The 15044-nt window shown below is 51.5% G+C and overlaps 1 protein-coding gene across 1 annotated transcript; it reads left to right on the forward strand.

The window, feature by feature from the left end:
• Window positions 1-776: 776 nt before the first annotated feature.
• On the forward strand, window positions 777-13575 carry P3H4 (prolyl 3-hydroxylase family member 4 (non-enzymatic)). Its single transcript, XM_029572365.1, has 7 exons — window positions 777-1371; window positions 9795-9944; window positions 10326-10497; window positions 11121-11249; window positions 12326-12471; window positions 12573-12656; window positions 13115-13575. The coding sequence occupies exons 1-7, from the start codon at window positions 892-894 to the stop codon at window positions 13262-13264; spliced, it is 1311 nt and encodes a 436-aa protein (XP_029428225.1). The 5' UTR covers window positions 777-891; the 3' UTR covers window positions 13265-13575.
• The last annotated feature ends 1469 nt before the right edge of the window (window positions 13576-15044 follow it).

Raw genomic sequence — 15044 nt, forward strand, 5'->3', positions numbered from 1 at the left:
GGCCGGGGATGGACTGAGATTAAGGACGGGGGGGGGGGCGGTTTTGTTTCCTTCGAAAGGACACATTAGATCGGACACATTTATTGTGCAATAACTTATTTTGTTATGGGGAGGGGGGGGAGTCTATTCTATACAGAGCAAAGTACCTAAGCTCTTAGGGCCAGGGACCCCCGTGGTCGTTCCCTGGCCTGATAATTCCTTGTAGGTCTGGGGGGGGGGGGCGGCACTGAGCCCCCACCTTCTCAGGCCCTGCCTGTAATTAAGACGGGGGATGGCGACCTCAGCCCGAGGTTTGCCCACCGATGAAGCCTTTCCATCCTGCAGCTGCAGTCAGGGAGAGCCCCAGGGTGGGAAGCTAACCGGGTAGCCCGAAGGATGGGATGGCAAGCCGGGCTGCATAATGGTAGACAAGTCAATGTTTTGGGACTAATCCATTCCCTCCCGGGCTACTGAGAGGACATTTGGGGACTCTCTCCGTGGATAAGAGGGTCCGCAAGTGTCAGGGGTTCTCTCTCCTGCTTCTGGACCAGGGGACCCCCACCCCCCCGCCTACGGCAGCCGGGAGCCGGTGAGCATTAGGATCCTGCGGCATCGTCTCCTTCGCCCCCAACTCCACCCTCTCTTCCCCTTTCCGAGTGAAAGGAAAACTTCAGCACGGGCCAGGAATCTCCTTCTCGGATTCCTTCATTCATCAGACGGCGGGGAGCAGTGAGGGGCATCGGGGATCCACTGGGGAAGGGGGAGGGGAGCAGTGAGGGAAATCGGGGGTCAACAGGGGATTGGGGAGCAGTGAGAGATGGGGAAACAGTGAGGGAAATTGGGGAGCAGGGGTTTAGGGTGCAGTGAGGGGAACTGGGGAGCCTCGGGGAGCAGCGGCAGCACCCTCCCTCCATGATCTGGCTCTGGGCCCCGCTGACTCTGCTCCTGCTGGTGCCGCCCCCGGCCGGGGCTCAGTACGAGCGCTACAGCTTCCGCGGCTTCCCCCGGGCCGAGCTGCAGCCGCTGGAGGATGCCTACTCCCGGGCGCTGGAGCTCTACGAGGCGGGGAGCTGGAGGGAGAGCGTGGAGGCGCTTGAGCTGAGCCTGCGGATCCAGCGCCTGCTGCGGGACAGCGAAGCCTTCTGCACGCGCAGCTGCGGGGACCGGGAGCTCGGCGGCGCGGAGCCCGCGGAGCGGGAGAACGGGGGCGCGGAGCCCGCGGATCGCGACCCAGAGCTACTGCTCTTCGGCCGGGTGCTGCGACGGGCCGGCTGCCTGCGGAGCTGCAAGAAGAACCTGCCCGCCTTCCAGCTGCCCTACCCGCCCCCGGACACCCTGCGGGACTTCAAGACCAGAAAGCCCTACTTCTACCTGCACTATGCACATTTCAAGGTAAGGGGGGGGGGGGGGGGCAGGGAGAGGGAGATTTGAAGTGGGGAGAAAGGGAGAAGCTGACTTTACGGGTAAAGGGTTTGACCATGTGCAGAACACATTTCTAGCAGCAGAAGAAAAGAGATCAGGAAGGAGAACAAAATCACAGAAACAGAAAAATAATGAATCATTAGAATCCAGAGGAAGGCAAATGGCATCCTGGGGAAGGGAAGGGGGAGAGAGCGGGACTGGTGCTGGGGCACAGAGGTGCTGAGGGTTCTGCACTGCAGAGAATATTGGGGGGCGAGGCTGGTGAACCTCCATTCGGGTTGGTAGCAATGCCAGCGCCACAGCTGGGGGGTTCCTGGCAGACAGACACTACCACGGCAGGGCATGGCGGACAGTAAGGAGGGCTGCGCTGGGCCCTGCAGTTTTTTCCAGGTGAAATGCGTCTTCTTCGGCTCTTGAACCAAGTCCAGAAGCAGCAGAGGATCAGACTGTGGGGCCAGATGTGCCAAAGGAGGTTTTCTTAAGCCGGGTCTGCCAGATCTTCCTGCTCCTCTGTGCCCCTAGAGAGCAGGAGTGGGCAAATCAGGGCCCTGGCAGTTAGAAGGAAGCCCCCTTTGATTTCTGGAAACCTGTGACTGCCACGTCTCCCGGCTCTGGAATTACAGGGCTTAGCTCTCCCTACACCTCCAGCTTTCAGAAGAGGATGCCCGAGGGGGAGGGGGCTCCAAGCTTTGCTGGCACCTATGCTTCAGTCTGAGCTGGGCTGTTGCTGGAAATGTTTTAAACTACAAATGCTCATGGGTTTTTTCCGTTTGCCTCTGTTCAGGCTGAAAACCTTTCATTACAAGTATTCCCCTATTAGCCCATGAAATACAACTTCCTTCTTAGGCTCCCCCTGGATGGATCCCTCTGTTAGCTGGATGATGTGACCCTCCCCCCACTCCACCGGTTACTGGGGCCACTTTCTGACCCGTGCACCCAGGTTCTTTCCTGAAGGGAGGACGTTAAAGGTGTTACGCTGCAGGTCATCTGCTAAAGTCCCAGCAGCAAAATGTCAAATATAAATCCATTTTACTGGTTAACTTGATTGCAAATGGGGGTTCCCAGGAGCTACACTCTGGAATAGTCTGCTTCAGTACTCAAATAAATTCCATGAAATGACAGAAACGGTCACTGGTAAATCTGCATTCCCCTCCCCAGGCACTTCCCCTGCCTGCTACCTGCATGGAAATTCCTCCTGACAACTCCTGGGACTCCCCTGTTGACAATTTTCCTTCAACAGCAACTCATCAGGCAGACTCCGACCAGAAATCACTCTCCAGAGCTCTCACTTTCCTAGCGTGAAGCCAGATGGACTCAGGACCAATGGGTTATGCTCCCCTTCCAGCAGATGGAGACGGAGTCAGGTTTCAAAGCTAACGTCACCCTAGATACACCCCTGCAGTGCCCTCAGCCATTTAGTATCTCTCCGTCTCCTAGCAGATGTGGATGCGCTATCCCCACACCAGCAGCGGTGTTTAGCAGGATTCCAGCACTAGTTCGAAGGAGAAATTTACCCTTAAATTGAGAGAAAGATCAAGCCCGCTCTCCTGCGGTGATACCTAAGGGTCCCTCCCCCAGTTGAGAATTCCTGAGGCGATTTCAGAGACCCTTCAGAGGTTTGCCTTGGTTTAGTAACCGGCTCCCGGCATGGACTTTGCTGCTGAAAGGCAGCGGATGCAGGAAGCTGAGCGCAGCGGTGAAGGCCAAAGCCCTCATCCCCCACAGCCGGAGACCATCTCTGTACTCAGCCGGTAAGCGCTGAGCCCAGGTAAGTAGAGAAGAACTCCTCTGATCCAGAGACGTGGAAGGGCTTTGGTAAGTCTTTCCTCCAGTCTCCTTGCTCGGCGCACCATACCGACATCGTTCCCGATCCCATTAGGGCAAGGGAAGGGGGTTTCCGAGTGAGTTGTGGCCCCCCCCCCCCCCCCCCCGATGGGCTGGGCCCCGCTTTAGGCTCGGTGGACTCTCCACGTGCCAGGCAGCAGTGGTGCCATCTTGCGTGTGGTTTGGTGTGGCACCATTTCCCCCCTTCATCTGTCGGCACACGCGGTGCAGGCCGGCCTTTGGGCGCCTAACGTGTGCGTAGATACACGCATAGCTGTGTGCATAACTGCACTCATAAGTGCACGCTCGCTTTAGCGCACAGCCGGCCGCTTAGATTTACACGTGCCGAGGCGAGTCTGTGCGTGCTTGAGAGGCACTATCCGGCTGAACGCACAAGGCACTACAGAGTATTATGGCCCCAACAGCAAAGCAGCTCAAGCAACACTCCCTTTGTACTGCCTGCCATATTAGGGCTGCACAGTCTTCCTGTGTCAGCACTGTGAAGAGGCCCAGGGAGGGATGGACTCCCAGAACTTTTCCAAGCCTGGCCCCTCCCAGTCAGAGGACGGGTCAGCCACAACCTTATCTGGTAGCACCCCGGACCTGTACAATTCCGGGGCTGCGTCTTTCCCAGGAGAAGGCAGTTCAGTGGCCCCTACCTCAGTTCCTCCTGAGCTAAATATGGACCTAGTGGCCTTTTCATGGTTGGAATTCTTTTAGGGCCTACAAATCTTTGTTCGGATGCAGTCAGCTACTGCCCCTGCCCGGGCTGCGCCTCAGCTGGGAAGGTCTCATCCTCCCAGTCCTATCGGTATGCCGCGGGACATGCCTCGCCTCACCAAGGGTATCCCTGACAAGGACCCAGACACCACTGAAAACGATGGGGATGTGGATTCATTGGAGGACAGGGAAATCCCTCCAGGCCTGGAGCCATACCGGACCATGCTTCGATTTTTCCACAGAGATGAATTACCGGTCCTAGTCTCCCAGAGCCTGAAGACTCTGGGAGTTCCAGGCATAGACCCTATGTCGGAACCAAAGAAGAACCCCATCCTGGTGTCTCTACAGAAAGCCTCTTGCTATTTCCCGATGCTGGAAGCCATCCAGGAGTTGATTGATCTGGAATGGGACGCCCCTGAAGCAAGTATACTTGGATTTTCAGAAGGCATTTGACAAAGTTCCTCATGAGAGGCTTCTAGGAAAAGTAAAAAGTCATGGGATAGGTGGCGATGTCCTTTCGTGGATTACAAACTGGCTAAAAGACAGGAAACAGAGAGTAGCATTAAATGGACAATTTTCTCAGTGGAAGGGAGTGGACAGTGGAGTGCCTCAGGGATCTGTATTGGGACCCTTACTTTTCAATTTATTTATAAATGATCTGGAAAGAAATACGATGAGTGAGATAATCAAATTTGCAGATGACACAAAATTGTTCAGAGTAGTTAAATCACAAGCAGATTGTGATAAATTGCAGGAAGACCTTGTGAGACTGGAAAATTGGGCATCCAAATGGCAGATGAAATTTAATGTGGATAAGTGCAAGGTGATGCATATAAGGAAAAATAACCCATGCTATAATTACACAATGTTGGGTTCCATATTAGGTGCTACAACCCAAGAAAGAGATCTAGGTGTCATAGTGGATAACACATTGAAATCGTCGGTTCAGTGTGCTGCGGCAGTCAAAAAAGCAAACAGAATGTTGGGAATTATTAGAAAGGGAATGGTGAATAAAATGGAAAATGTCATAATGCCTCTGTATCGCTCCATGGTGAGACCGCACCTTGAATACTGTGTACAATTCTGGTCGCCGCATCTCAAAAAAGATATAATTGCAATGGAGAAGGTGCAGAGAAGGGCTACCAAAATGATAAGGGCAATGAAACAACTCCCCTGTGAGGAAAGACTAAAGAGGTTAGGACTTTTCAGCTTGGAGAAGAGACGGCTGAGGGGGGAATATGATAGAGATGTTTAAAATCATGAGAGGTCTAGAACGGGTAGATGTGAATCGGTTATTTACTCTTTCAGATAGTAGAAAGACTAGGGGGCACTCCATGAAGTTAGCATGGGGCACATTTAAAACTAATCGGAGAAAGTTCTTTTTTACTCAACGCACAATTAAGCTCTGGAATTTGTTGCCAGAGGATGTGGTTAGTGCAGTTAGTATAGCTGTGTTTAAAAAAGGATTGGATAAGTTCTTGGAGGAGAAGTCCATTACCTGCTATTAAGTTCACTTAGAGAATAGCCACTGCATTTGCAATGGTTACATGGAATAGTCTTAGTGTTTGGGTACTTGCCAGGTTCTTTTGGCCTGGATTGGCCACTGCTGGAAACAGGATGCTGGGCTTGATGGACCCTTGGTCTGACCCAGTATGGCATTTTCTTATGTTCTTATGAGGTCGGGCCTTGGAGGCCTTGAACCCTCTGGGCCCGGTGGTCAAGGAATGCCTGCATTTCCTGAAAGTGGACACCCTGGTCTGCACCATCTCGAAGCGAACAATGATCCCAGTAGAGGGAAGAGCGGCTTTGAAGGATGCTCACGATAGGCGGTTGGAATCCATCCTTAAGCAAGCCTTTGATGTGACAGTGCCCCTCACCTATGAGGGGTCAGCCCAGGGGCTCCCAGCGCATCCAGCCCTACAGAAACTCGTCATTTCAGACATCTCGGTCCTCTGGAAGGTCTCAGTCCTTTCAGAACAGACAACCAAAAAGAGGAACAGGTTTGGGCTCAGGTTTGACCCGAACTTCCCAATGAAATTTTGACTGATCCATCCACAGGACGAGGAGATAGGGGGCCGACTATCCTTCTTCTATCAGCGGTGGGTCAAGATCACGTTGGACAAATGGGTACTGGACATTGTACAAGAAGGATACACTCTGGAATTTCGCAGCATCCTTTGGGACATGTTCATGATGTCGCCTTGCCACTCCCAGCACAAAAAACTGGCAGTGGAATCCAAGCTGATAAGGCTCCTCAGTCTGAGGGCTATAACTTCGGTACCTACACCCCAAGTATATACGGGGCATTATTCCATCTATTTCATCGTACCCAAGAAAGAGGGTTCATTCCAACCCATCCTGGATCTCAAGAGTGACAACTGTCATCTGTGGATAATTCACTTCCGCATGGAAACTCTTCTCTCCGTCATAATGGCCGTGCAACCAGGAGAGCTCTTAACCTCCCTGGACCCCTCAGAGGCCTATCTTCATATTTCAATCCGTCAAGACCACCAGCGTTTCCTAAGCTTTGCGGTACTGGGCCACCAATACCAGTTGCAGGCATTGCCCTTCGGCCTGACAACCGCCCCCAGAATATTCTCCAAAATTATGGTGGTTGTGGCAGCAGTACTGAGGAAAAAAGGGATCCTGGTGCACCCTTACTTGGACAACTGGCTGATCCGGGCAAAGTCGTTGGAAGAGAGCCTCCAGGTGACCAGCAGGGTCAGGTCCCTCCTACAGGAACTCAGTTGGATCGTAAATATGAACAAGAGCAGCCTCAAGCCCTCATGGTCCTTAGAGTACCTGGGAGTCCAGTTCAACACAAAGCAGGACAGGGTCTTCCTCTCTCCCTCGAGGATAAGGAAACTGAAGGACCAAGTGCATCGGTTGACAAACACAATGCGCCCCAGCGTGTGGAGCTATCTCCAGGTCCTTGCATGGCATCAACCCTGGAAGTAGTACCGTGGGCGAGGGCACACATGTGGCCTCTCCAACGTTCCTTGCTGTCATGTTGGAACCCACTGTCTCAAGACTACTCGATTCGCATCCACTTAATGATGGAAGTATGTTCTCGGCTCCAGTGGTGGCTACAAGAAGTTCACCTAAGCAAGGGTGTAAGCCTGCCCCCACTGAACTGGATCGTCCTCTCGACGGACGCGAGCCTCTGAGGGTGGGGAGCTCACTGTCAGGAATTGACAACCCAGGGACGATGGACCAAGGAAGAGGTGAGCTGAAACATAAACTGCCAGGAAGCGCAAGCGGTAAGATTAGCATGCCTGCAGTTCAGCCACAGGCTCCAAAGACAGGCAATCCGCATGATGTTGGACAATGCAACAACAGTTGCTTACATCAACCGCCAGGGAGGAACCAAAAGCCACCAAGTGTCTCTGGAAATAGACCCTCTTATAGAATGGGCGGAGTTAAACCTACAAGGGATCTCGGCCTCCCACATCGTGGGAAAAGACAACGCAGAGCAGACTTTCTCAGCAGGGAGAGCCTGGATCAGGAAGAATGGACGTTGTCAACCAGAGCCTTCCAGCTCCTAGTAGATCACTGGGGCCTCCCATCCATCGGCTACATCTCACAATGCGAAGGATCCCAAATTCTTCAGTCGCAGACAAGATCAGCGCTCTCAAGGACGCCCTCATCCAGTCCTGGCCAGAGGAGGACTTACTGTATGCCTTCCCTCAGTGGCCTCTACTGGGCAAGATCACACGCAAGATTGAACACCACAGAGGACTAGTCCTTGTGGTGGCTCCGGATTGGCCCAGGCGCCCATGGTATGCAGACATGCGGAGGCTTCTCGTGGGGAGTCTCCTTTGCCTCCCCTTGCAGAGGGATCTTCTCCAGCAAGGTACAATTCTTCACAAAGACCCAACTCGATTCTCTTATGGTCTGGCCCTTGAGAGGACTCGCCTGACAAAGCATGGATATTCAGCGGCCGTAATCACCATCTTGTCCGCACACGGAAGTTCTCAACATCCCTGGTGTACGTCAGATCTGGAGAATATTTGAGGCCTGGTGCGAGGAGCGTGGTGTGCCCCCATGAATGGTCAAGATCCCCATGATTCTGGAATTCATACAGGATGGTCTGAACATAGGATTGTCCCTCAACTCCTTGAAGGTCCAGGTGGCAACCCTCTCCTGCTTCAGGGCCGAGGTGAAGGGAACCCGCCTGTCGGAGCATCCGGACTTTTCCTAAAAGAGGTTAAACACCTCCGACCACCATTAAAGTGGCCGGTCCCTCTATGGAACCTCAATCTAGTACTGGACTTTCTAGCAGGGCCTTCCTTTAGACCACTGCACAGTCTGTCGCTACGCCTGTTAACATTGAAGACTGTATTCTTGGTAGTGATATGCTCGGCTTGTCTCATCTCTGAACTGCAGGCGCTGTCATGTCGGGAACCATTCCTTTGGTTTACTCCAGGAACAGTACAGCTTTGCACTGTCCCATCCTTCTTACCAAAGGTAGTCTCGGAGTTTCACCTGAACCAATCCATCTCCTTACCGTCCCTGGATAGACTCAAGGACACAGAAGACTACTGCCTTCTTCGCCATCTAAACGTCAGTAGACATTTAGTGCGGTATCTTGAACGTTCAGAACCAGTGCACAAGGCAGATCGCTTGTTTGTTCTTCATGGGGGAAGAAACAAGGTGAAATGGCTTTGTGAGCTACCATAGCTCGCTGGATCAAGGAAGTGATTACTGGAGCTTACGTAGAGGCAGGGAAGCCTTTACCCCTTCAGGTTAAAGCTCATTCCATTAGGGCCCAGGCAGTATCTTGGGTGGAAGCTAAGCTACTGTCTCCCATCGACATCTGCCGAGCAGCGACGTGGTCTTCCTTGCGCGCCTTCTCCAGGTTCTATCGCTTGGACTTCCAAGCCCGAGAGGACGCAGCCTTTGCGAGGGCGGTGCTAACTAGACCACGGGCAGCCTCCCACCCCAATCGGGAGTTTTTGTACATCCCACAGGTCCTGAGTCCACTGGCTACACGCTAGGAAATGGAGAGATTACTTACCTGATAATTTGTTTTCCTTAGTGTAGACAGATGGACTCAGCATCCTGCCCATGGCTGACCATGAACGGTACCAAGGATTCGCCCATGAAGCTGCAGGCAAGCCATCGCCCTATCCCTAGATCAGGGCATCTATAGTGTTGCTGGGATCCAGCGCTTTCTTTGTTGAGTACAGTTGCGGTTTCCAGTTTTTTAATCAAGTTTCAATACTATGTCCACAATGGCTTTGGAAGAGAATACTGATTGGTTGAGGTCACTGCAGGGGTGTATCTTGGGTGACGACAGCTGTGAAACCTGACTCAGTCTCCATCTGCTAGCAGGGAGCACATAACCCACTGGTCCTGAGACCATCTGACCTACACTAACGAAAACGAAAATATCAGGTCAGTAATTTCTCCATTAGTCTCCCAGGGGGGACGAGGAATGTGGGGCCAACTACCCTCTTCCTCTGGATCACCTCTTGGTCCTTTGCACTCTCAACATCTTCCTTGGATCCCCAGAAAATCCCCCAGCCACACTCCCCGGAGAAGAGATGGAAGCAACAGTCATGAGTTTTGTTAAGCAGCTGCTGCTTTCCAAGACCCCTCCAACTGGGGCGTGCCAGGGGACCTCACATACTCCTCCCCCCATTCAGCATCTGATGTGAGGGGCTCCCTTACACATCTGAAAACCAAGAATCGATGTATGTATACGGTGCTGGCAGCTTAATCCAGCTTTGGGGGAGCCCTACCTTGGAAGAGGGATTCTTTGGGATTCACCTGGTGCCACTTTATCCTCCTGCATCACTGCATATTTTTTTTATTTGGGGGGGGGTGTCTGGTTTTTTTCCCCTCAGATAAACAATATTGAGAAGGCAGTCTCAGCTGCTCACACCTACCTGCAGAAGAACCCAAAGCACGAGATAACCCAAAGGTACTTGAACTATTACAAGTCGTTGCTGGATGGAGAGGAGTATCTGGTGGACCTGGAGGCACAGCCCTATGAGGTGAGTGGTTGACCACTGGGTGAGTCCCAGGTCTTGATTTTCTGTTCACGGTATAGTTCAGAGAGTGATGCTGGGTCCTACATGCCAAGGGAGAATTTGGCGGGGGCTATGAAGCCAAAATGGTAACAGAAATCAGGAAAGCCTGGGATAAGCAGAGAAGTGCTGAGGTGGTGAGATGGTCTCTGGTATTGGAACAGGCAGATGAGATGGGTCAGGTGTCTTTGGTTTTCTTCAGTTCTTTTTGCTAAGTGAAGCAGGACGACCGATCCATGTGTGAAATGGGCAAAACCCAGGGAATGGCTCAGCCTGTCTTTAAAACCTGCAGCCAGCCGGCAAGCCTAAATCTCAGAGCAACAAGGCCTTCTCCTCCCGCCCTGGCAGGCCATCTTCGTGACGGCAGTGAAGGCCTACAACAGCGGTGACTTCCGCAGCAGCGTGACGGGCATGGAGCAGGCAGTCACAGAGTATTACAAGGCCTACCAGGACTGCGTGGCAGGCTGCGAGGGCAGCTACGAGCAGAAGGAATCCAAAGACTTCTACCCAGCCATCGCAGGTACACGGGCATGGAGGGGGCACGTGCGACAGAGCGCATGATCACGGGAGATCTTAGCACTATGTACGCATCAAGGTGGCCCTTCTGCGGCCTCCTCCTCATTCTGGGAGCTGGGGAAGGGACACAAGGAGCACAGATCCCCATAGCCTTTGCTGCTGCTGTAGAGGGAAGCCGCGGCTGTAGCAAAACACAGACTACAGATGGAAACCGATACAGTACACAGGATGTCTCCTAATGACCAGACATCAGTGATGCCACTTGGCTGGAGACTGGCAGTGCCACTATTAGTGCTCTTCCTGGGTGGACTAAGTGGCCCTTTCTCTGCCGACAGCATCTATCTTTTTGTCTTTTCTTTGTTTTGTTTTCGAGCAGTTAACAAGCAGGAAATGGTTTAAAAGTAAGATTGCCACCCAGGATCAATTGAGCAGGCTGATCCGGTCCCATTCGTGACTCCTGGCATGCAGGAATTTGTAATACTGAATTTTTTAGAAGCCCAGGCATGCTACAGGGCAAGAGCCAAGACTGCATCCTTCTCTTTGGTTGACCTGGGATGAGGCGGTAACCCTCTTCTTAGCTGTGCTGACCATAGCGTCTGCTGTTTTTGTTTTTTTCTGTTTTTCCAGATCTCTTTGCAGATGTCCTGCAGTGCAAGGTAGACTGTGAGCCCTCCCTGACTCCCAATGTAGGGGGATTCTTTGTGGAAAAGTTTGTGGCAACCATGTACCACTACCTGCAGTTCGGATATTACAAACGTACGTTTACCCAGCAGGTGATGCCACCTATGAAGAGAGAAGGCGTGGTCCAGCACTTGGAAAAGGGAGCTATAGGGAAAGGAGATGCCTGGGACTTGGAGTTCCTGTCCCAGCTCTGCCCCTGACACTCTACATGTGTGACCTTGGACAAGTCAGTTTATCATCCTATGCCTGAGGTCCAATCCCAGCTCTGCCATTGATTCTTTCTGACCTGAGGAGGCATTTTATCTCTCTGCTTCACTTTACCCATTTCCAGCATTAAGTGGCAACAGTGAGGTAAAGGGACTCACCCAAGCCTCACATAGAAAGTCAGTGGCAGAGCTGGGGTTAGAATTCATAGATTATGGATTACATACTTTTGGGTCATCCTAAACAGAAAAAAAGAGTTTGCTCCAGATACGTAGAAGGTTACACCCGTAGTTTTAAACTAGTTTCCATCCCATTAAGCAGGAGGAGTTTGTGCTGGAACGGTCCTAGATTTCGTGTGCAGACTGCAATTCGTTTCTGCTTGCAGCCCAAGTCATTGCGCATTCCGCCATAGACATGGAATGTGAGGCAGGTCCTGAAAGAAGACCAGATATCCATTGTTTAATAAATTTATATACCACATGACCCATGCAAATGATAAAAGTGGTTTACAATCTGCGGTTACCTGAATCTTAGCGGTAGGTGATAATTCAGAAGCAGATAAGAAAAAATGGAATAGAGTGAGACACAAAAGTCCTGCTGCCACCTAGAGCTGGTTTAGGACTCTGCATTGGCCTTACAGGTTCTTGGGTACTTGCCAGGTTCTTATGGCCTGGCTTGGCCACTGTTGGAAACAGGATGCTGGGCTTGATGGACCCTTGGTCTGACCCAGTATGGCAATTTCTTATGTTCTTAAGTGCATCTCTGATGCCATTCCCCCTGCAACCTCTATCCTTCATGGTTTTGCTTGATGAATTTGGGGGAGAAGGGGTGGATTCTGTGAAAGCCAGTAACCCTTCTGGCCCTTCATGGTGCAGGAACTAGATTCGCTGATGTCCAGCACCGGCGCCCGCTCCCTGTACTGAAGGTGTCCATGTGCTCTCTTCTAGTGAATGACATTAAGACCGCTGTGCGCTGCGTGGCCACCTACATGCTCTTTGACCCCAAGGATGAGGTCATGCAGCAGAACCTGGTGTACTATCGCTTCTATAGGGAGCAGTGGAGCCTGGAGGAGGAGGATTTCCACCCCAGACAGGTGAGCGCCGGGCTAAGGGGCTGTCTCTCTTAGGGCATCACCCAGCTGAAAGTGCAGGCACTAACTGTCTCTTCTTTCTGCTGCCGCTCTGCACCTCCTAGGAAGCCTCTGGCTACTATAACCAGACAGCCCTGCAGGCAGCCTTGCTGGAGTTTGCCCAGCACTACCTTCGCTCTGATGACGAGGTGAGTTAGGAGCAGTCCCAGCCAGGACTGGCGTCCCGTGTGAAAACTGAAATTGGCACTCCCTCCTCACCTTGGTGACAGTGCTCCCTCCTTCAGCAGTGACATGGGGTGTGGCACAGTAAACCTATCTCTCCCCTTCCTCCTGCCCACAGTGCCCAGATCCCACTTTCTCTCTCCCCCCTTTCCCTCCCAGAAGAATCCTCCTTTTTTTTTTTTTTTAACCTCTCTCCTCCCTGCAAGCGGATCATTCGTCTAGCACCACCAGAGAAAAGCCTCCTATCTCCCGCACTGTGCTCTGAGTCTCCTGCTCGGAGGGGGGGGGGGGGGGGCGGCCAAGCCCGCGCGAGCAGAGCGCCCCGTGAGGCCGCAACTTCCAAAAGCCGGCCCTGTTCCCAGCTGCCGGGGGGGGGGGATGGGACACGCATCTGCCTTTTCTCAGCTCCCCTCTCCCCTCACAGATGGAGATAGACAGCGGCGCAGGAACCTCGGAGGAGGAGAGACCGTCGGATAGCGAGTTCGAAGGGGAAGGCGACTACGAGGAAGGGATTTATGCCGACTGGTGGCAGGAGCCCAGGTCGAAGGGAGACAAAGCGGATATTGTGCTCTGAGCCGGGGGATGGGGGAGAACCTGTTACCTCATGGACACAATGCGGCTGGGGCATGGGGGCTGACCGAGCCCCCTCCTCACGTGGCCGTTTCCTGCCACGGAAGGGCACAGGTGCCAGCAGGGGAACCACAGGACCCATGTGGTAGAGACGCTGTGTGTGTGGCCCAACAGGCAAATGGGCCGCTGATTTTATTTTGTGCAAGCCCCTGTCGCCGCCAGTTTTGTACAATATTTTTAATGCTAAAACTGCAAGGAGCCATTAAAATATGAAAATTATTTCAGTGTTTCCAGATAAAGTCTCAAATAATCTTTGCTCTTTGTTCAGTCATTTATAAATGTAAATATATTTTTAAGATTTTAAATTCAGGGAGAATTATTCCATCGCCACGAAATTTTACACTTTTTTCTACAAAAATGGGAAAGATTTTTTTTTTTATATAAAATATTTCTAAGTCCTAATATCAGACTCACTCCTTGTGCTCTTGACTATGGCTTTTATCTCTCTTTCACTGTCACAAGAGTTTTGTAATGACTTGTGGGAGTTATATTGTTAATTTAATTTAATTCTCTTGGCCAGGTACCAAAATGCTTTTTCTTTAAGGCCATTAAATACTCTCAGGTTGAAAAATAGGCTTAATGTGATTTTTTTTTTCATTAAGATTTTCACTGTGGCAAAAAAAAAAAAAAAAAGCATTAGATACAAACCAGAAGTAAAATGTCACCAGCAAATTCTGAATGGGAAGCAGGAAGCAAGAGGTGATCACCTTAACCTGGAGCACTGGCCTCAGGCTGGTATGCAATAAAAGACTGTAAAAAAAAATGCCCATTTCACAACATTAATATCATCGGGAGGAGGGGGGGCATTAAGGGTTCAACAATGACTTTAATTAGCATTAAGATAATTATATATATATTTAGGGTTTTTGCATTTGGACTTAATGTACATAACTCTGATTCCCATATTATTTTTCCAGAAGTAACTTTGGCTGTGTTTAACAGCGCAGTCGGCTCTATTATTCCAAACTGCAGCTTTCCCAGGTAGAGGCACTCTGCAGGTTGCTGGGGCAGGGTGGTTGTCTGGCCGACTCCAGCTTGAAAGGGTTTTGGGGAGTTTCTCCATAAGGGAAGCAGGCGCTGGGAGAGCCGGGTCTGACCTCCGCTGTTGCCTGTGACCTGGAGGCAGGTTGTGCCTATGCAGAGCAGACGCTATGAGAGGAAAGTTAGCTGTGCTTCCCGAGTCCCAACGCTCCTCTGCACCTCCTGATCTGTTGGTGAGTGAATTCTTGTGATTTTGGTTTTGATCTTTGCTTTTTTTGCATTTGCCATCGCTACTGAGATTGTACAGATCTGAGATTTTTACTCCTGTTGCTGTGTCCAAAAAGTTTATATTTCCTAGCATACAGCCAGATGGACTCGGGACCAATGGGTGTATGCTCCCCTGCCAGCAGATGGAGACAGAGTCAGATTTCAAAGCTGACATCACACTACATACACCCCTGCAGTGCCCTCAGCCCTTCAGTATTTCTCAGTCTCAAGCAGATGGTGGACGTACCTCTCCCAATGGGGATTGCTGTTCTTTTTGGAAGGAGAAACTCTACATTTAAATTGGAGAAAGATTGAGCCCCCGCACTCCTGTGGTGATACCTAAAGGTCCCTCCCCCAGTTGAGAATTCCTGAGGCGATTTCCGAGATCCCTCAGAGGTTTGCCTTGGTCTGATAATCTGTTCCTGGCATGAACTTTGCTGCTGAAGCAGCTGAAAGGCAGCGGGTGCAGGAAGCCG

The sequence above is a fragment of the Rhinatrema bivittatum genome, chromosome 12 (genome assembly GCF_901001135.1).
Source record: "Rhinatrema bivittatum chromosome 12, aRhiBiv1.1, whole genome shotgun sequence".
Taxonomy (NCBI): Eukaryota; Metazoa; Chordata; class Amphibia; order Gymnophiona; family Rhinatrematidae; genus Rhinatrema; species Rhinatrema bivittatum.

Excerpts from the sequence above, each read along its gene's own strand:
- P3H4 (XM_029572365.1), top strand. The coding sequence starts at position 892 with ATGATCTGGCTCTGGGCCCCGCTGACTCTGCTCCTGCTGGTGCCGCCC. Across the intron at positions 1,372-9,794 it reads TGCACTATGCACATTTCAAG|ATAAACAATATTGAGAAGGC; the intron begins GTAAGGGGGGGG and ends TTTTCCCCTCAG. Across the intron at positions 9,945-10,325 it reads TGGAGGCACAGCCCTATGAG|GCCATCTTCGTGACGGCAGT; the intron begins GTGAGTGGTTGA and ends CCGCCCTGGCAG.